The 27,674-nt window shown below is 55.4% G+C and overlaps 2 protein-coding genes across 4 annotated transcripts in view; both read right to left on the bottom strand.

Moving 5' to 3' along the window:
- Positions 1 to 10,876: 10,876 nt before the first annotated feature.
- Positions 10,877 to 21,812, bottom strand: CDH16 (cadherin 16, KSP-cadherin). 3 transcript variants are annotated; one of them, XM_011987864.1, is made up of 18 exons: positions 21,635 to 21,812; positions 20,852 to 20,909; positions 20,473 to 20,556; positions 19,080 to 19,235; positions 18,871 to 19,009; positions 18,014 to 18,172; positions 17,017 to 17,213; positions 16,291 to 16,413; positions 15,931 to 16,081; positions 15,463 to 15,690; positions 15,283 to 15,359; positions 15,017 to 15,205; positions 14,674 to 14,915; positions 13,954 to 14,087; positions 13,032 to 13,274; positions 12,758 to 12,865; positions 12,024 to 12,140; positions 10,877 to 11,244 (listed from the first exon to the last, which is right to left on the bottom strand). In XM_011987864.1, the coding sequence occupies exons 2-18, from the start codon at positions 20,894 to 20,896 to the stop codon at positions 11,147 to 11,149; spliced, it is 2,490 nt and encodes an 829-aa protein (XP_011843254.1). In that variant the 5' UTR covers positions 20,897 to 20,909; positions 21,635 to 21,812; the 3' UTR covers positions 10,877 to 11,146. The 3 variants fall into 3 exon arrangements, with proteins under 3 accessions (XP_011843254.1, XP_011843255.1, XP_011843256.1); XM_011987865.1 differs by having other exon boundaries at positions 13,032 to 13,208; XM_011987866.1 differs by lacking the exon at positions 18,014 to 18,172 and having other exon boundaries at positions 17,017 to 17,139; positions 18,929 to 19,009.
- A 2,465-nt stretch (positions 21,813 to 24,277) lies between these two features.
- Positions 24,278 to 27,674, bottom strand: part of RRAD (Ras-related associated with diabetes) — a 6,918-nt gene continuing 3,521 nt past the window's right edge. The window contains exons 3-6 of the mRNA XM_011987903.1: positions 27,485 to 27,674; positions 26,426 to 26,499; positions 26,096 to 26,300; positions 24,278 to 24,940 (exon numbers count right to left, since the gene is read on the bottom strand). Of these exons, the coding sequence (XP_011843293.1) occupies positions 24,663 to 24,940; positions 26,096 to 26,300; positions 26,426 to 26,499; positions 27,485 to 27,674 (747 nt within the window). The 3' untranslated portion in view covers positions 24,278 to 24,662. The remainder of the gene's footprint in view (positions 24,941 to 26,095; positions 26,301 to 26,425; positions 26,500 to 27,484) is intronic.

Below are 27,674 nucleotides of genomic sequence, written 5' to 3'. Positions count from 1 at the left end.
CTCCTCTTGGATCTGGGCTAGTCTTAGGGACTTGCTTATAACGGTCTCATGCATGTCCGTGTAAAGAGAGTCCACCACACACGCTTTGTGTGAGCAGTGAGGCTGTTTATTTCACCTGGGTGCAGGCGGACTGAGTCCGAAAAAGGAGTCAGCAAGGGTGGTGGGATTATCATGAGTTCTTAATAGGTTTTGGGATAGGCAGTGGAGTTAGGAGCAATGTTTTGCGGGCAGGGGGTGGATCTCACAAAGTGCATTCCCAAGGGTGGGGGGAATTACAAAGAACCTCTTTTAAGGGTGGGGGAGATTACAAAGTACATTGATCAGTTGGGGTGGGGCAGAAACAAATCACAATGGTGGAATGTCATCAGTTAAGGCTATTTTCACTTCTGTGGATCTTCAGTTGTTTCTGGTGATCTGGATATATACGTGCAGGTCACAGGGGATATGATGGCTTAGCTTGGGCTCAGAGGCCTGACAATATCTAATAGAATATAGTAAGTCTTTACATAATGTCCTCACTTAATGTAGTTCTTGGAAATTGCAGCTTTATGCAAAATGACGTACAAGGAAACCAATTTTATCATAGGCTAATTGATATAAACAAGAGTTAAGTTCCTACAGCATATTTCCGGTCATGGAAATATCATCAAACTTCCAAATAAAGACCCAAATGCTTCTCATATTAAACACTGACTAAGAAAGACTAATAGAAACAAGGCCAGGTGTGGTGGCTCACGCCTATAAACCTAGCACTTTGGGAGGCCAGGGAAGGCGGATTGCCTGAGGTCAGGGATTTGAGACCAGTCTGGCCAGCATGGCGAAACCCTGTCTCTACTAAAAATACAAAAATTAGCCAGGCGTGGTGGTGGGCACCTGTAATCCCAGCTACTCGGGAGGCTGAGGCGTGAGAATTGCTTGAATTTGGGAGGCGGAGGTTGCAGTGAGCTGAGATGGTGCCGCTGCACTCCAGCCTGGGCAACAAGAGCAAATCTCCGTCTCAGAAAAAAAAAGAAAGAAAGACTAATAAAAACAAGTAATACAATTATTTATCCAGTTATTCCAGTTCAAGGTCATGGATGACTAGAGCCTATCCCAGCAGCTCAGGGCACCAGGCGGGAACCAGGCCTAGACAGGATGCCATTGCCTTGAGTACACTCACACTCATGCAGGCTGGGAGCATGCAGACAAGCTAGTGAATCTAACATGCACATCCTTGGGATAGGGGAAGAAGCCAGAATACCCGGAGAAAGTCCGCTACAGACTCCGCACAGACAGTAGCCCCAGCCAGAAATAGAGTTTTTCCCTTATCAATGTTGTAACAAAATAATGTTGAGCAAAATGAGCTGGGAGTGGTAGCACACCCCTGCAGTTCCAGCTACTTGGGAGGCTGAGGCAGAAGGATCGCTTGAACCCAGGAGTTTGAGGTTACAGTGAGCTATGATCATGCCATTGCACTCCAGCCTGAACAATCGAGGGAGACCTGTCTCTGAAACAAACACACACATCATTAAAAAAATAATAATAAAAGCTTTCAGTGACATCCTCCCATTTCTGCCTCCCACCATCCTCCCCTGCTTCCAAGGAGTCAGGAAAATGTCACAATCCCGTCATGATGTGCAAGGCTGAGTGTGACCTGGCCCTGCCCACTCTTCAACCCCATCTCATACCTCTACCACCTCTGTGCTTCAGCCACTGAGTTGCTTCCAGTGAGGGAGTCTCTCTGTTAACTGGACATAGTAGGGAATCAATTTGTGATAATTTGTGATCATAAACTAGGTCACATTTCTGAGCCTATGCTCAGCACAGAGCTGTGCTGAGCACTTTACATGTATTATCTCATTTAATCCTGTGATCAAGTATTATTAACGCATTTTACAGGTGAAGAAACTGACCCTGGGCAGGTAAAAGGATGTGCCCAAGGTCACAAAAATAGCAAATGCAGAGCTGAGTTTGAAACCCTGGTGTCTGACTCCAAAGCTTCCTCAGCAATCATGTGATTCTGCTGAATATGTATTGATTGGATAAGAAGCACATGCTCCACCTGCTCCCCAAAGGCCTGGCAGCAACTTAGGAAGGAGAGTGAGCTGTTGGTCTATGGAAGCATTCTAGCAAGAGCTGGAGAGCGCTAGGCAAGACGTGAATTGGTCGGAGTGTGTGGGCCCCACCCTGAGGCTGGGACCTCTGCCTATGCCTGGGATAGGGGGCTGTGTGCCTGCATGGGTCATGGGATACCCTGTATATGGCCTTTCCCTGTGTCCGGGCCAGCTCAGTCCTTGGGGCTGGGGGTGAACAAGAGCAGGTGGAAGCTTGGGGAGCCCGCCTCAAGCAGGCAGAGTTCAGCAGACCACAGCCTGTCCACTGTCCTGACCCTGTGGCCCTGGACTGGCCTCTGACCCCTCTCTCTGCCCTGGGCCTGGCACCTCTGGCTTGGGGAAGGGCCCAGAACTACTCAGGCACACAGTGAGGCCTGCCCTCCCACCTACTACCAGTCAGAATTTGTCTCAACTAAGTGAGAAATAGAGAGGGGGAGAGAGAGAGAGAGAGAGAGAGAGAGAGGGGTGGTAGGGGGAGAGAGAGAGAGAGAAAGTCAGGCAATTGCATAAGAAGATTTGAACAAAAATGGTTATGGCACTGGTGTTTGTAAGAAAGAGAAACTAGACACCATTGACATGTCCTCCTCGAGGGCTGGACAAAGAGATTCTGATGTGTCCATCCTGGCAGACTTTAGAAATAAATAGGAAAAGAAAAAGTGAGGGGGGAAGATCTTCATAGTTTATCTGACAGGAAACTGCTAATTGTCAATACTGTAAATGTCGGGGGGAATTGATCACAAAACAGAATGTACAGAATGTACCCCAAGTTGAAATCCTTCCCCCAGCCCTCACACACACTCTTCCACCAGCTCCCTCGTGACTTACCCTATTGGCCAGTGGCCAGAGGGTGGGGGAGGGGACTTATCTTGGGAAGTGGATGAGATCACCCCAAGGCTGGCTGATTTAGTACTGGGTAACTTTTTCCACCCTTATGGCTCTCAGAGGCTTCTGTGCTGGCTCCTAAACCTTGGCGCCAGCCTCAGGCTGGAGGGGGGTTATGCTCCCCCTCCCCAGGGTGGAGATGGTGGCCAAAGCCGGATAGGGCACAGGTGCTGGGCTGACACAGAGATGGAGTGGCAGAGGGGGTCTGGGGAGTTCCAGGGCTCAGCTGGGACCCTATGAGTACTTTGCTCCCAGCAGATCTGGGTGTCCTGTCATTTCCCAGGGACCTGTGTGTGCAGAAAGTGCATTTTGTGGATACAGGAATATCCCAGAAGATAGCCACTGTGTGAAGAGCTGAGGGGTTTCCCTGGCAGTGCCTCTAACACCTTGGCATGTCTTGGGATTCCAGTCAGCCAGTCAGGCTCTCCTCAGACAGGACTCCTCTTGTTTCTGGGCAAAATTCTGGTGGGGATGGTTGTGGGGGGAAGACGTAAGTCTGTGTTGGGAAAAGGATTGGGGCTCAATTCCAGCTCAGCAAGTAACTATTCAGTTCAACTCACTGCCTGCCCCCACCTCCCACACCCCCACTCTCCCACCCCCTAGAGCCCATCAGGCCACTTCCAGCTTTAAGGAAACTGCAGTGTGTCCCAATCCCCCGAGCACAGTCACACCTCTGAGCCTTTGCCCAGACAGTTGTCCCAGCCTGACCACATTTCCCCTCTCCAGCTGCCTTTGTCAAACCCTACCCTGGAGCTGGGTCAGGTGCCATCTGTCCCCAAGTCAGTGTCCATCATGTCAGCTTGTCTGTGTTCAGCTGGGATGAGCCTGAGGGCAGGAGCTGTGTCCAGGGAAAATTCTAGGACATACTGGATGAAGGAAAGGGTGGGCTCCTCGAAGGGGTCAGGGGTCGGGAGAGGACCAACTGTGTGCTCAGACCAGCTGTTCTGTGCCAGGGCCTCGAGGGGGGAACCTAGGAGCCTCAGGCCCCTCAAACCCCACAGCAAACAGCGAAAGAACAGGGGTGGGGCACCCTGCCTGGGCTCTGCCGGCGAGGAACAGGAACTGGGCAGAACCAGAGTGAGCTGGAGTGTCTCCTCCTTAGCCTGGGCCCTGGGCAGCAGGGCTGCGAATGGAATTCTCCAGTTGGATGGAGCTATTCCTGGAAAATCCCCATATGCCCTCCCAGAAATGTGCTTTTGTGCCTGGCTCTGGCTCCTTCAGAGTTGGAGGAGAAGGGACCTTTCTGCTGCTGGGCAACTCAGGCAAGGCCCTTACCCTCTCTGGACCCCTGGGCCTGGACTCCAGGACAGATGAACAAGGATTCATGCATCTATTGAGTGCCATCTGTCAGCCTCACTAAATTCTCTCACCCGCCCTGAGAGGCAGGGATCAGGGTTCCCATCATCTGAGAAGGAGGTAGATGCTCAGAGATGCCAAGTGACTTACCCAAGGTCACATGGCTGAGTCGGGACTCAAGCCCCCACCGATCGAGGGCCAGCCTGCACGCGGTTCCAGCCCCCACCTGCATTTAGGGTCTCTGAATGGGCAGAGTGAGCCTACAAGCTGAAGACACCACTGCCAGCTCAGGTCCACCTGAGGCCAGGCCTGGCTCTGTGCCTGCCACTAAGAATAACTCTGGTGGTTCTGGGCATGGATCGTGGCCCATCACCTGGGACCTATTTTTGTCCTTCGGGTAACAAGGAAGTCTCACCTTGTGCAGTAACCATTTGGGACAAGGATGGAACATGTGACCCCCAACCCCAGCTGATCTTGCTGCCCTGCCGGAAAGTGACCCCAATAGGGAAGGGGAGGGCGTGCCCCAGCCACTTCCCAGAATCTGGCTTCCTACCCCCATCCCCCTCTTCTCAGCAGCCCATACCCCTGCACACACACACACACCATAACCAGGGTGCCCAGAGCATCTGCGTTTGTCCTTAGGATCCATTGCCACACCTCATGCAGTGGCAATTCCACTTACATCTAGCTGTGGACCAAGCCCATTTCCTCAGGTTCTAGCCAGAGGGCTCTAGAACCCAGGTACAGCGGCCAGCCAGGGATCTAGCATCTAGAACTGGACATTCAGAATTGGGGGCCTGGAATCCTATGGGGCAGTGGCTGATAGCATTTGAAGAAATCACAGAAGCTGTGGACATGACTACATCCACTCTGAAAGGTCAAGTGCCATCTCAGGGATCAACCCCAAAAGCGTTTTAGAGAAGGGGTGATCCCTGTATGGAGTGGAGCACAGAGACATAGAGGGCACCCCAGCAGATTTAGAGGAGCTCCTTTCTGCTGAAACCAGGCGTGTACACATGTATGGGGATGGAGTGGTAAGGGTCATGTCCAGAACCCAGTAACATAAGATAGATGCATAGAAAAAAGACTGGAAAGAAATCTGGTAAAAACATTACTGTAACAGCAAAACCAAGAATGACTGCAGCTGTAATGACAATAATAACAGAAGCTGTTCCATTTTTTGAGAGCCAGTTATGTGCCAGCCTCTGTGCTAAGTAAGGGCTTTGCTTGTATTATCTCAGTTAATCCCCACAGCGTGCTCCTCTCCGGGTGGGGGTGGTTGGGCAGTGGCCTGTGGGGTGAGCTCTATAAATGTGGTTTTTTTTTCTGCCAGGTCTGCAGCTTCCGCCGAGGTGGACAGAGGAGCCCCTAGGCCCCATCCATAGGGGATGTCGTGCTCTCCCTGCCAGCAATGCAGGGTGTGAGATGGCATAGCCAGCCCCCCTTGGGGATGCCTTCGGGGAGCCAGCCAGGCCCACTGAGCTAACCTCAGCCCCCACTTGGCCCTACTCCTCTAGGCGTTGGGGCTCAAAATAGCAGCCGCTAGAGAGCTGACAATCAAAGGCCAGCTAAAAAAAGGCCCCTCAGTCTGGGCTCTGTCGCACACGGCTCATAGAGCCTATTTCAGGGGAGAGGGTGCCGACGTGCCAATGGAAAATCCATAGGGCGGGAGTCTCCCAAAGTGGGAGACCCATGTGCCTCCCTCTCCCCACCGCGGCCCCCCACCCAAGTGCTCACGTGCACACACACTCACACTTTGCAGCCCTTAGCCTGCCTTCCTGACCACTGGACCCTGTCATCTCCACCACAGCCCAGGAGACAGATGAGGGGATTGAGGCTCAGAGAAGGGAAGTGACTTGCCCAGGGTCACGTGGCTGGGAAGTGGACAGGACGGCTGCCAGATGGGTCCCTGTGGCTCACAGTCCAGTGCTCTCCCGTGAAGAAAGCCGGGTCATTGAGGAAGCCAATACATTGTTCTCTGGAGTGCCCAAAGCTCAGAGATGGGGCCAATGGTGGGGTGTTCTGGGTTGGACTGAGGGTGAGTAGGAGCTGAGGGTGACCTGTGGTCTTAGTCTCCACATCGAAGAAATCTCACTAGAAACCCTCAGGCCAGTTCTGAGGGGACCTTGCCTGGCTGTGGGAGAGGTGGCTGGAGCGGGTCCTCATCTGCACTGAGCTCAGCCCAGCCCCCTCATCCTATCCCTGTGACCACCCCTCGCCCTGCCCCGCCCAGGCCCCCAGAGACTGGCAGGCCCTGCCAAGTTTCCAGGGAATGTGTCAGATAAAGGGCTGGTGCTCATGACTCTCTCCCACCCAGCAGCTATCTCTGACCCTGCTGCCACTACCGCTGCCACTGCCACTGCCACCGCCACTGGGAGTTGGATACGAATAGCAACAGCCCCAGTGAGTGGGCACCCACAGGGACACCAACCGTGTCTTTAGGTGGCCAGCCTCAGCCTCAGACTGAGGATAAGTCTCCAGGTTCCCCTTTTCATCAGTTCCAGCCCCACCTAGCTCCCCCATCATCCCGGGGCCCAAATCCTGCCACATCTTAGGGTAAAACTCCAAGCCTCGTCCCCTGTGGCTGCTGCCTCAGCAGGGGGAATCTGGAGGGGATGCCATCGCCACATTGATCCTGAGCTGGGGCCTGAGCCCTGCCCTCCTCTGGGGAGCTTGTGACCTGGAGCTGGACATTGTCCCTCTCAGGGCCCACAAGCAGGGCAAGGTGGCACAGCAGCCCCTGGAGAATTACAGATAGCCAGCTGAGGCCTCTCCAGGGGCTGGGTCCCCCGTTGTCCTGGTGACCACAGTCTGGCCTGGCTTCTGAGTGCCCCTGTGAACTCTGACTTTCTGGTCAGTGGGGATGTGAAGAAGGTGAGGGTCCTCATGTCTCACAGATAGGGATCACTGGGATACGACCACTGGGTGGTGTTGGGGGGGCCCTGCATGAGTTCTGTGACACTCCTGTGAGGGTGTGAGGGTGGCTGTGTCACTCTAAGGTAAGAGGCTGTTGTCATGGAATCCATGGTGAGTGTAGTTGTGACACCAGAAGCAGGAGATCCAGGGAGCCTCATCTCCACCTGTGACACATGGGGGTGATGGAGGGAGCCGAGTCCCAGTCCCCACGTCAGTGATCCCTGCAGCTCTCACAGCCTGACTCATTGCATGGCCCTGGACCTGGTATCCCCAGCCTCCTTGCCCCTGGCTCTGGCGCCTTTCTCTCCTCGTGTCCTCCCTGTTCTCAGGTGACTCTTACTCTTTTGTCCCCCCTATGTCACCCACCTGCCAAAGGGGTCCCAGGGAGGAGGTCGGGGATGCTAGGGAAGACGAGGAAGGGTGGGCCGAGGCAAGCTCTTCACACACTCATACATTCTGATGTATGCATCACACAGACCAGACTGCAGCATACACTTATACACCCACAGACACACGTGTGCACACATGCCTGGTAGAGTGACCGGGCCACTAGGAAGTCTCCCAAGCTCCGTCTTCCAACACCAGCCCTGTCTGGTAGGCCCCCACCACCCCTTAAGTCAGGGCCCCACGCCGCTGAGTCCCTCGCATTAGAAATGCATCGTCCCGCCACGGCAGCGTGTCTGGAGGTGACGTCCTAGGAAGAACTTCTCCCCCGAGGCCCCAGCTAGAGTCCTGGGTGGGTGTAGGTAGGTGTGGGTGGGGTGGGGTCTCTGAGACTGTTGCTTTCTTTGTGGGTGGGGACCAGACTGACCTCTGGGCCTCTGGCTTCAAGAGCCCTAATTGCTGGGACTGGAAAAAGTTTAAAAATATCCTCATGTTTACATTCTTTCCAAGCTGCCTCCCGATCATCCGAGCTGGGTCCCTTTGATCTGGCCTAGTGCCTCTGGAAGGGGCCAAGGAGAGGGGCAGCATGAGGCTCTGCTGGGGCCAACCCCGCAACCCCCTCCAGCTCCAGCCCAGAGCCCTGTGAGACCCTGGACATCACAGACCCAGTGAGCACCTGGACACTGGAAGGGAGCTGGGGCTAGAAGGGGTGTCTTGCACTCTTGCATTGGGGCTGGAGCTGGGGCCCCTCTCCAAACTCCCTCCCAAAAGCCTGGGCCTCTTGGGACCTCTAGGGAGTGTGTGTAAGTGTGGGGCTGTAGGTCCCTCAACAATCCATGTACTGGGGAAAGCCACATTTACTGAGCCCTGTAGTGCCTGGCACTGTGCTAAATGCATTGTGCAGGGATTATTTCATGTAGTTTGCCTAACTACAAAAACTTGTATCACCAAGTAAGCCAAGGCTCAGAGAGGTGAAGCAGTTTTCCTGGGAACACATCGCATGGATAAGCACAACAAATGTTCTTCTACCCAGACAGCTATTGGTTGGCCCCCACCTTGCTCTAGCAGGGGCGAGGCCCTGACTGCAGAATGAAGCCTGCCTCACTAGCATTAATCTCCACAGGCATTCACTGACCCACTGCCAAGCCTAAAGACCAATCAGCTTTGTGTCTCTCTTCCTCTGCAACACAGGACAAGCCACACCCCCTCTCTGATCCTCACCTTTCTCTCTTTCTCTATTTATGTAGAGATAGAGTTTCACTTTGTTGCCTAGGCTGACCTTGAACTCCTGGCTTCAAGCAGTCCTCTCACCCTGGCCTCCCAAAGTGCTGGGATTACAGGCGTGAGCCACTGCACCTGGCCACCTTCCTCTGCAGAACGGGACTGAGGATACAGGAGAGTTTTATATGCCCAGATGCCCAAGGAACCTGGGCCCTTGTCTGTGGAGAAGGGGCTTGTGGACCTGGCAGACAACTTCAGCACCGACACAACCAAGAGTGGTCTGGGACCTGGAGGCCCAAGGAAGAAGCCCTCAAACTAGAAAAGATGCCTTCATTTGTCCTGGTATCCTGTCATCTACCCTTTCGTCTGTGGGTCTCCCACCCACCTGATTACCAACCCACCCATCCATCTACCCACCAATCCATCCGGCCATGCATCTGCCTAGCCATCCACTTATCCACTCACCCACGCACCCTCCTATCTCCCTACTTATCCATCTAGGATGAAGGCCAGAAAGTGGTGGTTATAGCTCAAGTGACGCATCTTATGGCTGTATGAACCTACAAACTTCCCTCCTTCTCTTTGCAATTCACCTTTCCATCTTTACAAGAAGGAGCTGATCTGGGTGATCGCTAAGGCCCTGCTGGGAGATCTTGGGGTAGCAGAGACCACCTGAGTACTGTGGACATTTCCAGAGAGGTAACATGGTCCTCGACCATGTTATGCCATGTGCCCTGGTTCTAAGACTCCCAGCTACGGCCCTTAACCTCCCTGACCTTCAAGATTCCCCACTGAAAAATGGGGCCAATAATCCACCCTTGTAGGTTGATGGAAAGATTAGATGAGACACTACCTCCAGAAGGTTTGCACCCTGAAGATTTCTGAGTGCATGCAGGCCGAGCAGAGGATATCCTGGCAGAGGGGCAGGGAAGCCCTGCCTGGACAAGGGTAGTCAGCAGAGCCTGCAGTGGGGGTACCTGAGCCAGAATGACAGGGGCCAGCCTCAGAGTCCAACCCCTGGGCTGGGGATCCTAGCTGAGTCTTCGCCAGATTGCCCGCCCTGTCTCTCTTAGCTGGGCTTGGCCCCTATCCCACAGAATCTGCCAACAGTGGAGAGATTATCTCCTAAAAATAGGGCCTGGGCCCCACAGAGGTTGTTTTTCTCCCTTCCCCGTGATTTACCATCATCAGCTCATGGTGCTTGGGACAGCAAGTCCCACCTTGACTCCCCAGAGATGGTTGAGAAGGGGACATAGGGGATCAGCTTGTATCTGGGGTCACCCACAGATCAGGGATTAAAGGTCAATCTGGAGAGCTCAGCTCTTAGCAGAGCTTAGCCAGGCTCAGCAGAGCATCAGGACATGGCTTAATCTTGGGCCAGGGCCAGGGGTTAACCTCAGAGAGGGGCAGTTCCAGAGTAAGCCACAGAGGTGCCTGTCCCGCTCCGATGGTGTCCATCTAAGTGACTCCCCTTCTCTGATTTCCTGCAGATGCCCTCATGCACTCACCAGCCTGTGTGTGAAACACAGCAGTGCCTTGCCTTGGAGCCTGCACTGGGGCAGAAGGACACATCTCCAGCCTCACCTCTCACGCTCCTGACCCATGGGGCCTCACCATCCTGCCCAGGCCCCTGCAGAGACTGAGGGACCTCTGCCCATCCCTGGGTGTAGGTGACTCATGCACAGGAGCACAACGTGCTCATACATGAGCAGAAGATGGAGACTCACAAGGTTTTGCCTTCCCATAGCAAAGATGACATCCAGGAAAACACAGAGATGACACCCTCAAAGGCATCCCTCCTTGACCATCACCTGCCTAGCGTTCACCCATCCAGGATCTGCGACTGGTGAGCTCTGGATGCCCACAAAAATGACCCACTTTGCTGTGGTCCCAAGCTCTCACCAATAGCCCATATGATGTCTTCATGTCCTTCCCTGCAGGGGACCTCAGTCTTGTCTTTCAAGCCCAGACCCTTTCTATGTGGCAGGAGATGGGGAAGGGATGAAAGAGCAGGTGTGTGCACACGAGCAGGTATGCGCACACTCACACACACACATGCACACATAGACACTGAGACACAGACATACCAATCCCGTAGGGCCCAGCCCAGCTCTCTGGGGCTTTATTATTGGGCAAACATCCTGCCATTTGGAGCACTCCCACGGACAGTCCATAAAGTCGGTGTCCAGGCTCTGGAGACGTGCCTGGTGATGGTGATGGTGCCTCCACCCCAGGGCAGATGGAGGGGCTTCTACTCTGTCCTGTTCCCTGCTGGATCTTGGGTGCTGGGCTCTCTCCCGGGGGACTCGGATGGAGCCAGAGGCCAAGCTCCCAGCTAGAGCTGCCTGGGCCATTCAGACGGTCGCCTTCAGTGGCACACTGTCTGCTGGTTGATTCAGGTCCTTCTTCCTTGACAGGGTCCAGTGGGTGAAGATGAGGATGAGGAAGATTCCTGTGGGACCCAAGAGGGATGGATCAGGCCTCAGAAGGAGCTGTGGGACTTGTTCTTCATGAGGGACTTCCTGTGATTGGCATTGGCTTAATGAAGAGATGAGTTTCCTGGACAGCATCCCGAGGATGGGCTGGGTATGACTCTGTGGTCCTGGTGCCTGGAGAAGCTTGACTACTCGGCCTGCTTGGCCCCTATCCCTCTGAGGCTGTCCCAGTATACTCAGCCTCCAAAGTCCCCTTCTCTGGGGGACACTGGGGAACCAGTAAGTTGGACCCCAACTCCATGGACCTCCAAGAGAAAGGCTCATCACAGCAGTGTGCTAGAACCAGCAAGGAAAACCAGCAAGGACAAAATTTGAGGGGCTAAAGAAATAAAGGGGATGGAAGGGGTGGCTTAGACTGACACAATTAGGCTAGAAAGACCTCGGCTGTGTCACAACCTGACTGTGTAACCTTGGACCAGTCACTTAACCTCTCTGAACCTCAGTGACCTCATCTGCGAAATGGGAGATACGAGGATCTACCTCACAGTGTTGCTGGGAGGATTCCCGGCAATAGTCCCTGCCACCCAGTCAATGTGCAATCATGTAACCGTAGATGCTATTATCAATGATAATGACAATGACTATGATCAAAGGGGCAGGCACATAATGACTAGGAGAGTTGGGGGCTTCCTTTTCAGAGCTGGGGGCACCATGGGGACAAAGGTGTTTATTTGGAGGCTGTGGTTCCAACCACCCATCGCCCTCGCCCACGCAGGTAATGTCCAAACTCCATTACCTATTGCTACCAGGGTGCCTACAAGGATGCCCACTGCCGACAGTTTCGTGGGCATGCCCTTCATGCGGCCCACCTTGCGCATGCACTGCCCCTCCACATTGCAGCGACACACGATCACTGGGGGGAGAGGGGAGGAAAGTAAGAGTAGGGAGGGGAGGACTCCCCAGCAGCTCAGAGCCCCCAGCCCAGCCACCTGGCTGATATGTGTGTGTTTTTGCACATGTGTGTATTCACGTATGTGTGAAGATATATGCACTGGCCAGGCGCAGTGGTGGCTCACACCTGTAATCCCTGTCCTTTGGGAGGCCGAAATGGGTGGATCACTTAAGCCAGGAGTTCAAGACCAGCCTGGCCAACATGGTGAAACCCCGTCTCTACTAAAAATACCAAAATTAGCTGGACGTGATGGTGCACACCTGTAATCGCAGCTACTCGGGGGTCTGAGGCAGGAGAATTGCTTGAACCTGGGAGGTGGAGGTTGTAGTGAGCTGAGATCGTGCCACTACACTACAGCCTGGGTGACAGAGTGAGACTCTGTCTCAAAAAAAAATGTATGTGCCTCTGTGCCTGTTCCTGTGTGCACACAGGTGTGTGTGCCCAGCCATAGGTGTGCAAGTGTGCACAGGCATGTGCTGTCCACATGAGGAGCCCATATGCATTTGTACCCAGCTCCCTCCCCCTGCATGCCAGCAGTTCCCTCAGGAACTACAGGCTGCACCCAAGTCCACCCTCACCTCGAACCAGGAGCTGCCACATCTGGGCATTGTGGCTGACCACCACGGGGATGATGTGTTCACGCGGCTCCACCCAGTGCAGGGCCAAGGTGAGGTAGGCATGGGAACCTTTTGGGACAGCAGGCAATGACCAGGGTCACCAGCCTGGACAGGCCCTCTGGGGGCTGCTCCCCCTATTCCCAGCCCCACCCCCATGGTAGAAGGGCATCTCACTTCCAAGTGACTCCCCCTCCCTGCCTTGGCCACAGCCTCCCTCCCTTTCCCCACCACACACCATTGAGAGTCTGGAGGCGCCAATCCCGTTGCACCGTGGGGTTGGGGCCAAGGGCAAAGCTGTAGGGACCGTGTCCACTGGCCAGATCGGAGTCCTTGCTGGGTCCACTCACGATCACGCCGTGGTCCTGGCGGGGCGTGCAGAGGTATCGGGAGGGCACAGGGGCGGGAGTCAGGGCTGGGGCAGGAGGAGCCTTCAGGAAGTGGATCACCAGGGGCACAGAGGTGCTCAGTCTCGGCTCATCTGCAGAGGAGGCAGCGCTGAGCTGGCCAGGTGTTGGCAGGGGCAGGGGTGAGCTCTGAGGTCCCTGTGCTGCTCCCACAGCCCATGAGTCTCGCCCTACAGACTCCTCTGCCACTCACCCTCCATGCTTCTCTTCACCTGTCATCATCCCCATGCCACTGTGGACATCCCTGACTGTAGCAGAGCTCACTGCTGCTGGGTCTGCCCTGTATCACAGCCCAACTCAGAGCTGAAACCTGCCTCCCGGGGCTCCCCACACAGGGGCCAGCTCTCTGTCCTGAGCAGTGTTCAGAGTCCCCCACACCCGACTCCAGTGGCCCATTCACTCCAGCACTTCTTCCCCAGGGGAAGCCCCTGGTCCTTCTGCCACCTCCCCAGCCCTGTACCAGTCCCTGAAGCTGACACCCTGAGAGGCCCTCCAGGGGCTAAAGGACAAGGTTGGGAGATTTTGCATGTCGATCTAGGAGAGTGGTCAGAGAGGGGAGCAGACGCCAGACCTGTCCACCAGAGGAGTAGATCCGTTCTCAGAGAGGAACATTGAACCCAGCTTCATATCTGCCTCTCCTGCTTGGGGCTGGGGGTTACCAGCGAGGGCCTCTGGGAGGAAGCTCAGTCCTGCTGTCTGTCTGCCTGAGGTTTGTACCCCCTCCCAGGGGCTCCCACCACTTCCTGGCCATACCTGTATCCTGGGCCTCCACGAGCACTGTGTAGGTGTCCCCAGGCTGGGCGCCCTGCAGGGACTGGGCGGTGTGCACCTCCCCGGAGACCTTCTCAATGCAGAGCCAGCCCTCTGAGTCATTGACTAGGGAGAACCTGCCACCCAAGGAAGCGGGTGAGGAGGTACTGGGACTACATATAGAGTTTTGTTCAGAATCGCCCAGGGCTATATGACTTGCTTAAATTCCACATCCTCTCTGTGACCCCGAGGCCACAGCAAAGCCTGGGATGCCCAGTCTCTCTCTCCAGCTTCAGGATTTGTGGTGGTGGTGGTGGTAGTGGGTGTGGGATGAACAACAGATCATGCGGGTAGGGGAGAAACTCTTAGAGCCTGGGAGGCCCATTTCAACTTTGCTCACTCCAGGTCACTCTGTGAAGGAATCAGAGTCTGGGAACAACCTGGTCTGTCTGTAATCTGTTGGGGGGCATTGGAGGAGGGCCTGGTCCTCCCTCCAGGTGCTGAAGCATAATCCGAGCTCTCATGGGGTCCAAAACACCCCTCTCCGTGCCCCACCCAGTCCATCCAGCCCGGATCCCTGCCAGGAGTCACAATCTTGGCATTTGCCATAATTTGAAAAATATTGCAGGCTGTAGATAATATGAGTCCCCTCTGAGGCCCTGGGGTCATCCCCAGGGAGCAGGGGAAATCCAGTCCAGGTAAGGGGCTGGGATTTTGGCTCACCTGAGGGATCGGCTGATGGGGTCGGAGGGCTGGATGGTCAGCAGGAGGGAGCCAGCTGGGGCACTGATGGGGACACTGGCCTCGTAGCGTTCCTGGTCCAACTTGGGGGGTGGCATCACTCTCTCCACCAGCACAGTCACCGTGGCCGTGGCTCCAGGGCCTGGGCCTGGCCCCACCAGCTCTGCCACACTCCGCACCACCACCACCACCTTGTGACTTGGAGCTGCCTCATAGCTGAGGTTCTGGGATCAGGAGGCCCAGGTCACTGTGGGGGCCTAGTCAAGGCACACGTGCATGCATGCGTGCGTGTGTGGACCCCTTTCCCAGCCACCCCAGCCCTCACCTTGCAGAGTCTGAGTCCAACATGCCCAGAGTCTGGCTCCCAATCCAGGTCAAAGGTCCCGTCCATGTCCCCCCTCTCAATGGCAAAATCCATAAGGCGGAAGGCGGGCTCGAGGTCAGCGTCAGTGGCTGTGAGCATGGCCACAAGAGTCCCGGGCTCCACATCCTCAGGGAGGCTTATAGGCCCAATCTGGAGAAGGAGGAGGGATGGTGAGCGAGCCCCCCACCAGCATCCTTCCCAAGGTCTTCTCCCCTGCGTCTGCTTACCTGGGAAGTGGTGAACTCAGGGGCGTGATCATTGATGTCTGTGACTTCGACTTCGACCTCACACGTGCTGCTGAAGCCTAGGGCAGGGAGGACATGTTGGTGAGGTCAGGGTAGGAACAGAGGGCTCTCATGGGGTCTCATGGGGTCATGGGGACCTGGGCCACCAATCAGGGCACTTACCACCCTCTGCGCCTGCCAGGTCCATGGCCAGCACCAAAAGCAGGATGTTCTGGCCAGCTTGCAGTGGGAGTGCCCCCAGTGTCACACTGCCTGAAGTGGGGTCCACCTGGAAAGCTTTCCCCTCTACCCCATCCTCAGACTCAGGGCTCAGGAGCTGATACACAATATGGGAATTGGGGGAGCCTGGGGCATCTGCATCCTCTGCTGACAGTCTAGTCACTTCAGTACCTGCAAGACAGCACCCGCCTGGCTAGGACCACAGCCCAGCCTGGAGGCCTTACCCCACCCACTCCTTATTTTGTGCCGAACTGAACTTGAGCTTGTGTGTGTGTGTGTGTGTGTGTGTGTGTGTGTGTGTATGTTACGGAGGGACATTGACATGGAGCCTGAGGCTGGGTCCTTATCCCAGAGAAGAGCAAGACTGGGTGGTTCATAGAGACTTCGCCCCTCTCCCATCCCATAGCTCACCTGGGGGGCTGAGCTCAGGGATGCTGACTGCGGGGCCACGTGGAGGGCAGACAGGCGTGTTGTCATTCTCATCCATCACCAGCACATGCAGCTCCAGAGGGGCCGCATAATCCTCGCCACGGGAATTCTGAGCCCACACCTGGAGCATGTACTGTGGTGGGCAGTAGGGGGCTTCAGGTCAGGACCAAGGGCAGCTCCAGCCTTGCCTGGCTCTGAGTTTCCTTCTGGTGGGCCAGCTGCAGCTCTTCGGGGCTCTTTCCCACTGCCTCAGCCTCTATTGTAGTTGTGACACCCCCAAAAGCCAACTAGACAGTGACCAAGCACCCCCAGCCTGCGTCCCTGACTCCCCGTTCATATCACCTCTGCCTGGGCTTCTGTGTCCAGCTCTCTGGTCACGTAGAGGTTTCCCTCTGCATCCACATCAAACGGTCCCAGGGGATGGCTTTCCAGGCGATAGTGCACATCAACCCCACTCCAGTGTACCTGGGGGGGACATCCCAGGCCAAGGGGCAGGAGCAATCCATGTCAGCCCTTGTGCCCCATCTGATTTCTGGGTGAGGAGCCTGAGCCGCAACTGTGTGACCCAGGCAAGGTGCTGCCCTTCCTGGGCCTGGAGTCCAGGTGGGATCCTTCTGTTCAGGGTACATGTTGTTAGTGGCCTTGCCCTGGTCCAAACCTGAACCCTGCCCAACGTGCCTGAGTGACCAGGTTACTTTATTTTCTACCGTCTCAGCCTGGGCCTGACCCCAGGGCATTCCTAGAAGAGGCCTGAGACATTCCTAGCCCGGGGCGACAATCCCTGTGGCAGCAAGAGGTAGCAGCTGTTCTCCCTGAGGAAGCCTTGGGCAAGTTCAAGAGGTCAGAGCACAGAGTCACGCCTGCTAGAGGATGGCAGGGCAGGCAAGGGGCTGTGGGCCTGCGCCCGGGGCTTTGAACACCCCAGTCCACAGCAGGAAGTGATGGGAGGAGTGGAGGGAGGAGCAGGGGTCATGTGAGTTCCAGACCCAGACCCCAAATATCCATGAGTCTTGGGCCCAGCTGCACCATCCATGGGGCTGCTTCAGCCACTGACAGCCACTTACTCACCTGGGCAATGCGGTGCGGGTATAGGACTTTGAGATTCTCTGCCAGGTGGATAGGCTCTAGGGGCACCCAGGTGCTCTCTATGATGGAGACTTCCACAGTGGCAATGGCCTGGTGGCCTGAGGCCTGGTCGCCCATGTCCTTGACCTGTACCAACAGCTGGTAGGTCTTCTCCAGGGCGTGATCAAGGCTGGTGCTCCCTAGAACAGGGAGGATGGTCAACTGAGCAGGCAGCTGGGGAGCAGGGGCCAGGGCATCATTCTCAGCAAGATACCAGACACAAAACCAAGCATATGGCCGGTGATTGGGACACTCTCTTGGCCAAGGGAAGAGAGGAACTTTAAGCACTACTGTGAGCCTCCAACCAGGACATGACAGTTTGCAAAGCCACATCCGTATCTCTCCACACAACGAATGCATGATAGACTAGAGGGGTAGGTGGATGACCAGGATGAGGAGGTAGGTAGACGGTAGATGACAGGCTGGTTGGATGAATGGGTGGTTGACTTGGTAGGTGGATAGGAGTTTGAGTGTGAGAATGGAAGAGTGTAGTGATGGGTGATTGGATGGACTGTGTAGGCAGTTGGGCGGTAGGTGGGTGAATGCATGGCTGGCTATGATGATGTCTGATTCACTTTTCTTTCCATCCCTAGTTCATGCCTCTGGTTTGAACTTCCAGGTCCAGGTCTCTTCTGCCATCAGTCGCAAGGTCGCCCAGCAACATCTTAGGCTGTAACCCCTTAGACTGTTCCTATCCTTGTTCCTTAGGCCCAGGTCTCCGTGGAGCGTGGAGTTGAGGCCCTCCATTCACACCATTTCCTAACTCTCCATGCCTGGCCCTGCCTCCACAGCCCCCTGCCTTGTTGCTGTCTCCACCTAGAGTGCCCTTCCCTCCTTTTTTACCTCTCAAGCTCCCACCCATGCTTATCTTATGGTTCAGATACCACCTTCTCCAGCTTTCACTGACCCTCCCTCCCCAGCACACCCTGCTCAGGCTCACCCTTGGGGCTGAGGGCCAGAGCCCCCTGCCGAGGCTCCAGCTGGAACATGTCTGGGAAAGGCTGGGCTGGAGCCTGGCTCAGGATGCGGAATCGAAGATCCGAGTTGGCTGTGCCTGGCTCATCCTGGTCTGAAGCCTCAAGGAAGAGGAAGGGGATGCCTGGTTCATGGTGGGAGGGTAAACTGTAAGGGATAGAGAGGGTGGGGAGAGTCTCCCATGCCTCTCCTATTTCTCCTCTGTCCTTTCTTCCCTATCCATCATCACATCAGGACTCTGGAGATGAGTCACGGCTTTTCGTCCTACTTCCCAGATGAGCAAACTGAGGCCAAGAGTTGATGGTACCCGCAGTGGAGTAGGGAGGTACAAGATGGGACAGAAATGGTACAGGATGGGCCAGGCTCAGTGGCTCATGCCTGTAATCCCAGCACTTTGGGAGATCGAGGTGGGCGGATCACCTGAGGCCAGGAGTTCGAGACCAACCTGGCCGAAAAGGCGAAACCCCGTCTCTACTAAAAATACAAAAAATTAACCAGGTTTGGTGGCGGGCACCTGTAATCCCAGCTACTTGGGAGGCTGAGGCAGGAGAATTGCTTAAACCTAGGAGGCAGAGGTTGCAACGAGCCAAGATCACGCCATTGCACTCCAGCCTGGGGGCGACAGAGTGAGACTCTATCTCAGAAAAACAAAAACAAAAACAAAAAACAAAACAAAACAAAACAAAAAAGCAAAGCAAGAAAAGAAATGGGACAGAAATGGCTGACCTGTCCTATGCCAACTGTCTGGCCATCTCTTTGCTCTCTGCTGTTTCATCAAGGCCCACCTGACCTTACTGTAAATTGTCTGACCTGGTCACTCACCAGGCCTGGTGCCCCGGCTCAGCTGAGCTCTGTAGATGGCTTGAGAGAAATGGGGCACCTGGTCATTCTCGTCTTTCACACGCACAAGCACAGGCTGTGGACCCCACAAAACACGTCTATCCTGTGTCTCCAGGGTGACCTGGCAGGAAAGGGGAATCAGCGTCTGGCCCTGCCTTGCCTGAGCTCCCCTACACCTGGCCCAGCCATACCTGTAGCTGGTACTCTGCCTGCTCCTCTCGGTCCAGGGCCCTGGTCACCAGCAGGAAGCCAGAATCTGGATCCATAGCAAATGGGCCCTGAGCTGCCTTGCCTGAGTCCCCTGACAGCATGATCTGGCCTTCAGCCCCCTCACGGGGCAGCAGCAGCTGATGGGGGTGAACAGAAGTGAAGGCAGCAGTGGCCAGGCCTGGGAGATGACCCCCCTCCACCTAATGGCCTCATTTTACATGTGGGGAAACTGAGTCTCAGAGACATCTGGCTCCTGTCTGAGGTCACACAGTCAGTAAGCATCAGGACTGAGACTCAGAGACAGAACTCTTTTCCCTGGACCTGGTGCTCCCCAAAACTCCCTGCCCTTCTTTCTGAAGCTTGAAACCTCACCACCAAGATTTCATTCTTTAACCTAAAGCTGTACTCTCCGCTAGGATTAAAATCTGTTAGTCATTCCCACTGCAGGTTGAACATCTCTAACCTGAAAATCTGAAATCTGAAATACTCCAAAATCTGACACTTTTTGAGCATCAACATGATGTGACAAGTGGAGAATGCCGCATCTGACTTCATGTGACAGGTCACAGTCAACACATAGCCAGAACTTTGTTTCATGCACAAAATCATTAAAAATATTCACCCAGGAGCAGTGACGCACACTGGGCTCTTGGCCCCTCAAGGACTCTATTGGAATTTCACCTCTATACCTTCAGCTCCTTCTCGCCATAGCCTCCCCAGCTCGCAAATCCCAAAGTCGTAATTCCAGCACTTCGGGAGGCCAAGACGGGCAGATCACCTGAGGTCAGGTGTTCAAGACCAACCTGGCCAACATGGCGAAACCCTGTCTCTACTAAAAATACAAAAAAAAAAAAAAAAAAAAAAATTAGTTGGGTGTGGTGGTGCATGCCTGTAATCCCAGCTACTCAGAAGGGTGAGGCAGGAGAATCTCTTGTACCCAGGAGGTGGAAGTTGCAGTGAGCTGAGATCGCACTACTGCACTCCAGCCCAGGGGGCCAAGAGCGAAACTTTGTCTCAAAAGAAAAAAAAATGTATAACGTTACCTTCAGGCTATGTGTATAAGGTGTATATGAAACATAAATGAATTTCGTGTCTAGATTTGGGTTGCATTCCCCAAGATATCTCATGATGTATATGCAAATACTCTAAAATCTGAAAAAAAATCCAGAATCTGAAACACTTCTGGTCTCAAGCATTTCAGATAGGGGACACTCAACCTGTATAACATGGATAACCTGTATAACATGGATAACTCTCTGGAAAGCAAGGTTTCAAAGAGAAACAGCAAGAGGAAGGGTGCCAGAGGAAGGAGAAGCAGGACTTTGTGGGGAGGGATCCCCTCCACCCTCCCACCCCCCCAGCTCTCTGGCTCACCTTGGTCAGGTATAAGGGGAAATTCCCACCATAGTTTTCTGGAATTTCCACAGACAGCTCTGCAGGCTGGGCCTCTGGGAGAGCCTGTGGGAAGATTCTCACCTTGTCACCAGGCTCTATCTTCCTGCCTGGGCACTGGGACCCAACAGAAGAGGGGAATCTCTGCCCCTTCCCAGGGCCTGGCCGTACCTTAGTCCATCCACCTGTGCTCTGGCCTTTGACCTCCTCATCCCATGATAGCTCTGTAGTCCCAGCTCTGACCCCTCCCATGCTTTGCACCATTCTCACAGTCAGTGCAATTCGTCCAGGTGGAGTTAGGGGCAAGGGTGTCAACCCCCAAGGCCAAGACCTGAAGGAGAGGGGGCAGTGCCCAGCTCACCTGGGGGACAGAGACGCAAAGCAGCCACAGCCAGGCAGGGACCATGGTCAGGACGGGCCTGAGGGACATAGCAGTGAGGAGCCAGCCCAGGTGGGTGGGGAGGGGCTTACCATCCCACACACACAACTATCGGGATCGCACTGCAGGCTAGCCTCCTCTTCCTCCCCTGCAAAGGAGCTGAGGTTCCCCATCTGCTGCAGGGTAGTGCCCTGCTCCTCAGCCAGGCCCACCAAGGCCCCCAGGCCCAGCCACCCTGCGTCTGGGCTCTTGGCCCCTCAAGCACTCTATCGGAATTTCACCTCTAGACCTTCAGCTCCTTCTCACCATAGCCTCCCCAACTTGCAGATCCCAAAGTGGTAATTTTCTAGCAACCCCCCAAATCACAAAAGTTTGAAGCTGGAAAGTTCCTGAAGACTTGGAGCGTCACTTCCTGAAGTCACCTCTTGTTGCTGGCAAGGCCTGAAGGCTGGGGTCTGGCCAAGGTCACAGAGGACTTGACCACAGGAAGATTCCTCCTAGCTCAGGGCCTCCTGGACTGTCCTGCCTCCCACTGCCACCTTCTAGACAAGGAGACCCCCCGGAGCAGGAGCCTGGCTCTTGTCTCATCATTTTCCAGCCCTTGTCATGGAGCTGGGCAGACAGAGCAGCAACAAATCAACAACCTCTCTAAGATGAGGCCCTGGGAATTCTTTCTCGGACGGCGAGGACAGGGCAGTGTTTCTCCTTTTCCCGCCACCAACCCCAGCCTCAGCCATGCCCTCCCCTCCATTCCCAGCCCCTCACCCTCCAGTGCCCAAGACTGGCTCCCTTGGTCCAGCTGCTAAGCAAAAGGGCTTCTTCTCCAGGGAGCTCTGGCCAGGCTGGGCTGGGTGGGGCAAGGCAGGGCACTTGAGCAGGTAGGAGGGTTCAGCCACGCTTGCTCAGGAATGAAAAAGGCCACTGGGCCCATAGCAGCAGGCCTGGCCCCGCCCAGCCCCCCAGGTTACTCATTGACTTTGGAAAGTTAGGAGCTGCTCAGCATCCGTGACTGCCAGCCCCGGGAGGTGGGGAGATGGTTGGCCTGGCACTCCCTCGACCCCAACACAGCCCAGGGGGTATTCCTTGGCCCTCTGGGTCTGGACACTACTTTTTCTGTGGCTCCAGACTTGGTCTCACTTATCTCCCAGGCTCCAGCGTCTGCAGCCACACCTTTGCACACTCTGTTCCTTGTGCCTGGAACACCCTTCCCGCTCGTTCATCTGTGTGGTAAGCACCTGCTCATGCTTCAGTACTCAGCTCAAATACTCCTTTTTCCAGGAAACTTCCCCTGTGTTCCCAGGCTGGTTCAGGAGTCTCCTGGGAACACCCCACCCCCTCACGCCATGCCATGTGCTATCTCTATTAATACACAGAGGACACCAGATTGTCATTGTCTGCGTCTTCCATTAGACTGGGAGCCCCTTGAGAGCAGAACTCAGGGACTCAGAAATGACCTGGCTCTCGTTCTGCCCTGGCAACTCCCCATGGCTTGTGGAACTAAGACAAGGAGCTGGAGGTGGCAAAGGATGGATGAGCAGTGCATGAGTGGAACTGGGTATTGGGGCTCCAGACCACCCCCCAGGGGGACCTGTGGTGGGGGAGTGCAGCAGCCTGTGAGCTCCCCAAGTCCTTACACTGGCCACTCAACAGTGACAGGGCTGAGACAATGGGCGGTCTTGTGCCTCTAAGAAGATTAAACCGGCTCAGGTGACCTTGAGGGAGTTACAGGGCTGAACAGGGGCTCTCCCCGCAATGAGGGCAGCCAAGCAGAGCCAGGAGACACTTCTGAGGCCTGGGAGTCTGGAACGAGGGGAGAGGGTGGGAAGATCCTGGTCTCTATTCCCTCCCCAGCCTTGGTCCCCGCGAAGCCTCCCATGGTCCCCGTGAAGTCCTTCCCACTGTGTACCTGATTAGTCTCTCTCAGGTCAGAAGCTACCCCCAGCTGCCCCCAGCCTTGTCACAAGCTGAGTGCCTGCTTCAGGGTCACTCTGGCACCCAACCAGGAGCAGTGCATTGTGGAGAGGTTGAAGGGGGTTTCAAACGTGTTAAACTCCTGCTATGTGCCCAGCACTGCTCTGAGCACATACCTTCATTATGCCACATACTGTGTTCTGAAGGGGCATTGCACCCATGTCACACGCTGGGGCACAGAGAAGCTGAGTGGTTTGCCTACGGTCACACAGTCAATAAGTGACAGAGCCAGGAAGGCCTGAGGACCCTCACTTGCTCTGAAAATACCATGCCTTCTGTATTCCTTGAAGTATGTTGGGAGGAGGGGCAGAGCAGCAACAGCTCTGAGAAGTTACCTCTGCGCTGGGGAGCACGTGGGTGAATCTCAGCACTCCCTGGTACATGGAGGGGCAGCCCTCAAGCCTCCTCCTGCAATTCAACAAGCTGCAGTCAGAATTCTAACCAGGTTGCCAGGGCTCCCTGGAGTCTGTGGAATGAATAAATTGAACTAAGGAAGGAACGTATGGACCCTGGCCCAGAACCTTCTTAGAAACTGCCCCCCACCTCGCCCCAGGCTGCCTCCAGGCTTTGGAGATGGGCAGACCTGTATACCAGTCCCCACTCAGCCACTTCCCACCCAGCACCAAATGGGGACGATTTTTCCTGAGACCATGCAGATAAAAACTCTTAGCAGCACTTGTGCCAAGCATGAGGGAGCCACAGGCATGGGTGGGCAGGGAGACAGGTGCATCCCCAACCACAAGCACGAGTACACCTTCCTATACAAATGCAAGACCTCTCATTCTAGGCAGGGCAGGCTCCAGGCAGCTGCTCCCACCAAAACTGAATTAGCCAATGCTGAGCGTGAAATGTTTTTGCCTGAATACTCATGGTGGAGAGAACAGTGAGGGCCTCCTCAGTAGCTCAACCCCAGCGAAGAGGTGAAGGAGCCATGTGGAGCTGAGTGTGCCTGTGTGTGCCTTCACAAACCATCCCTCGGCATTCTCTATCCCCAACCTCAGCTGATTCCGGTCCTTCAAGAGGGAACAGGGCAGAAATACCAGCCGTGGAGCCAGACCCAGGGTTCCTGCCTGGTTGTGAGACTCAGGGTTCCTGCCTGGTTGTGAGACCCAGGGCAGAATGTGCTCCCTTAAGCAGCCTCAGTTTCCCTTTATGGACAGTGAGGTGATTGAACCCTCAATCAGTTGGGCAATGCCAGGCCCCATGCAGAAAGAGAAGAGTCTGGATAACAGGGACTGGGAGGGGTTTGTGTCTCCTGCTCCTTGAACCCCCAGCCAGACCCGATGCCCATCCCAGCTGGCTATATCCGGACCCCCACATTAACACATCATGGCCACACACTAGGGTGGGACAGTGAGCCCCCATCCCTCAACTTCAGAAATCCTTCCAGCTCCTGAAGCGCCCAGATAGGAGGAAAGACAGTCAACAGCCATGACATATCAGGAAATAGTCTTTATTACAAAAATCTGCATGTAAACAAATAGCCACAGCACTGAACAGCCTCCCTCCAGGGCAGGCACACCCGGGTTGTGAAAAAAGTCAGAGTCCTCTCCCGGCACACAGGCCTGCCCCGCGGCTGCGCTCCGGCTGCTTGGGACGCAGATGAGCCTGCGCATGCATCTCTGTGGGCCCAGCCCTCACTGGCCCCTGGCCTCACTGGGCAACACTGTCTGTCTGTCCATGACCATGAGGTTGGGGGTACCCGGCTGGCAGCTCCAAGGGACCCAGAGTCTGAGCTAGCCCTGAGGCACCTGGGGCAGTTGGCTGGGCCAGCCCACCAACCCGTCCGTCCGTCTCCCACCATACTGAGAGCGGGTGGGACCTAGAGAACCGAGAGGTCGTGGCAGGACTTGGACTTGGCGCGAAAGGCCATCTTGCGGCTGTTACGAGCTACGATGCGGCCCAGGAAGCGCTTCGCCTTTTTGCCAAGGCTCTCTCGCCTCCGGGTACCTGCTTGCCGTCGCGCGTTGGCCTCTTTGCTGTCCCTGCGCAGGCGTATTTGGCGCACGACACCTTCAAACAGGGCCTGGACATTGTGGTGCAATGCCGCTGATGTCTCAATGAACTTGCAGTCAAAGACCACCGCACAGGCCCGGCCCTCTGTGTGGGTGGGGACAGGCAGGCACCAGTAAATAAAGGGTGGGTGAGTGAGGAGTCCCCTCCAACCCTGGCCACCCATGGAAACTGCCACTCGAGAATTTGCAGGGTCCTCCCCCAAAACACAGAGACCCCAGCTCCTGTACTGAGGGTACTGGTCCCTGCTGCGTCACCCAGTAGGCAGAGTGCCTTCGTTTAAGGAGCCCCCAAAACAGTGGCCCTCAAAAGGAGATCCATTTAATGAAAAAAATTTGAAGCCTGATACTTAAAGTACAACAGTAGTAAACACAGGAAAATGAGAAGTATGTTGGACAACTTAGTTTTTTGTTTTGTTTTGTTTTTTGTTTTTTTTTTTTCTGAGACAGAGTCTTGCTGTGTCCCAGGCCGGAGTGCACTGGCACAATCTCAGCTCACTGCAAGTGCCGCCTCCTGGGTTCATGCCATTCTCCTGCCTCAGCCTCCCAAGTAGCTGGGACTACAGGTGCCCGCCACTATGCCTGGCTAATTTTTTGTATTTTTAGTAGAGACCGGGTTTCCCTGTGCTAGCCAGGATGGGTCTTGATCTCCTGACCTCATGATCCGCCCGCCTCGGCCTCCCAAAGTGCTGGGATTACAGGCGTGAGCCACTGCTCCTGGCACAACTTAGTAGTTTTTAATTAGAGGTTATATCATGATGAATGATGCAGTGGATTGGGGTTGCGTGGGCAAGGTCACCAAGTGACTGCTGGGTTCCTCTGAGGGGCTCAGTACCAGGACCCATAGGAAAGGATGCTGAGGCCAAGTGGGACGGGTCTTCCCCAGGGCCAAGTCTACTGTAAGAATGGCCGAGACCTAGGACTCTGACCTCCTGGCCTGTTCCCCTACACTCTCGTCCACCCACTTACCCCGAAACCAGCCAGGCCAGGACCAAGAGGGGCAGGAGAGGAGGGCCCTGCGGTCCCCCAGCTCCCCTATCAGATTTGGTTCTTTCCCCACCCCTCTGGGGCCTTCTGGAGCCCTGTGAGCAGGCACCGGCTCTCTCCCATTTCCCTCCCCGCCAGTTTTCTTTCTGAACATTTTTAGCCTCTGATGATCCCCAGGGACTCAAGTTGAGCCAAGACTGCCTATATCAGGGCCCAGCTGGGCACTCCCTCCCCCTGCAACCTGCCGCCTACTCACCATCCACCGAGACCTCACGAGAGCGCACCAGGTCGCTCTTGTTGCCCACAAGGATGATGGGCACATCATCTGTTTGCCGTGCACGCCGCAGCTGGACCCGCAGTTCTGAGGCCTTCTCGAAGCTGCCCTTGTCCGTCACTGAGTACACGATGACATAGGCATCCCCCATGGCCATGCAGTGTCCGGGCAACCAGCGGCCCCCGTCCTGGGGAACACACACACATAGTCTGCCCAACAGTCCTCATGACCCTGACACAAGCCTGGCACTCCCAGACCCCTACCCCAACTCACTCCTCCCTCCCCTGCCCTGGGTCTCAGCCTGTACCCTACCTGCTCCCAAATGTCGTAGACCATGAGTGATGCCTCTTCTCCGTCCACCACAATGGAGCGATCATAGGTGTGCCCTAGGCAGGAGACCAGTAAACAGGTTATCAGCTGACTGTCAAAGCCCCTGCTGCCAGATTTCCTGTTATGGCCACACCCTCCAGCTCCTCCCCAGAGCCCTCCTCATCCTCCACTCCACTTGCAGATGCTGGTATGTGGCAACAGCAGTGCCAGGCAGGGAAGTGGGGGCTCGAGGGCATGGTGTGCCTGACCTCTATCCACATGCCCCCCAAGCTAGCAATGTCCCAGGTGGCTGCTCCAATGCCCCCCGTCCTCCTGCTGCCTGGGTCCCAAGGTGGCTCTGACCCAGTGGCCTGAGTTAGAATAGTGACTGTCCCGCTCCCTAGGGACCTTGGCCACCTAGGGCTCCTCTCTTAGAAATCCCTCTGGTTCGAAACTCTGACCTGTCCCTGATAGGCAGGGAGGGATGTCCGGTCCCATCCCACAGAGCAGCCATATCTATGCCCTGGCCTTCTACTCTGGGCATTTCTTCCCTACCAAAGGCCGGGGGGTGTCCCTTCTCCTTTCCTTTCCCCATTTATGAAATGAGTAGGTAGAAGCGTGATTCTGAAAACACGAATAGAATTCCACAGTATTGGCCAGGCGCAGTGGCTCACGCCTGTAATCCCAGCACCTTGGGAAGCCAAGGCGGGTGGATCACGACGTCAGAAGTTCGAGACCAGCCTGGCCAACATGGTGAAATCCCAACTCTACTAAAAACACAAAAATTAGCCGGGCATGGTGGTGGGCGCCTGTAATCCCAGCTACTCTGGAGGCTGAGGCAGGAGAATCCCTTGAAACCCGAAGGCAGAGGTTGCAGTGAGCCTAGATCGCGCCACTGCACTCCAGCCTGGGCGAAAGAGCGAAACTCCGTCTCAAAATAATAATAATAATAAAAATAATAATAATAAATTCTTCCATGGTATTTGCGGCTTTGAGTCCTGGTCTCAGTCCTCAGTCCTAGCCCCGGGATCTCCCCTCTCGCGAACAGCTCGATCCGCTCACCTGCTGCCTCTGCTTCGGGACCATCCTCCACACCGCCGAAGATGCGCGCCAGGGCGCTCTTGCCCACGCCGGGCGCCCCCAGCAGCAGCACCTTGTAAACGCTCTCGTCAGAGTCGCTGCCCCCCGAGCTGAGTGAGTCCTCAGAGTCCTCGGGCCAGTCCAGCCTGGGCCCCTGAGTCCCCGTCCCGGC

This window comes from Mandrillus leucophaeus, unplaced genomic scaffold (assembly GCF_000951045.1).
Source record: "Mandrillus leucophaeus isolate KB7577 unplaced genomic scaffold, Mleu.le_1.0 Scaffold319, whole genome shotgun sequence".
NCBI classification, from domain to species: Eukaryota; Metazoa; Chordata; class Mammalia; order Primates; family Cercopithecidae; genus Mandrillus; species Mandrillus leucophaeus.
Note: the sequence above shows the minus strand (reverse complement) of the source record. Positions and strands in the feature narration are given on the sequence as shown.

Bases quoted from the DNA above. Each gene is read 5' to 3' on its own strand.
- CDH16 (XM_011987864.1), bottom strand. From the start codon at position 20,896: ATGGTCCCTGCCTGGCTGTGGCTGCTTTGCGTCTCTGTCCCCCAG. The intron at 16,082-16,290 runs GTGATATGAACG...TGCCCACCACAG, and splicing joins ACACAGAAGCCCAGGCAGAG to TACATGCTCCAGGTGTGGGC. The intron at 13,275-13,953 runs GTATGGCCAGGA...CCTCCTCTGCAG, and splicing joins CGTGGAGGCCCAGGATACAG to ATGAGCCGAGACTGAGCACC.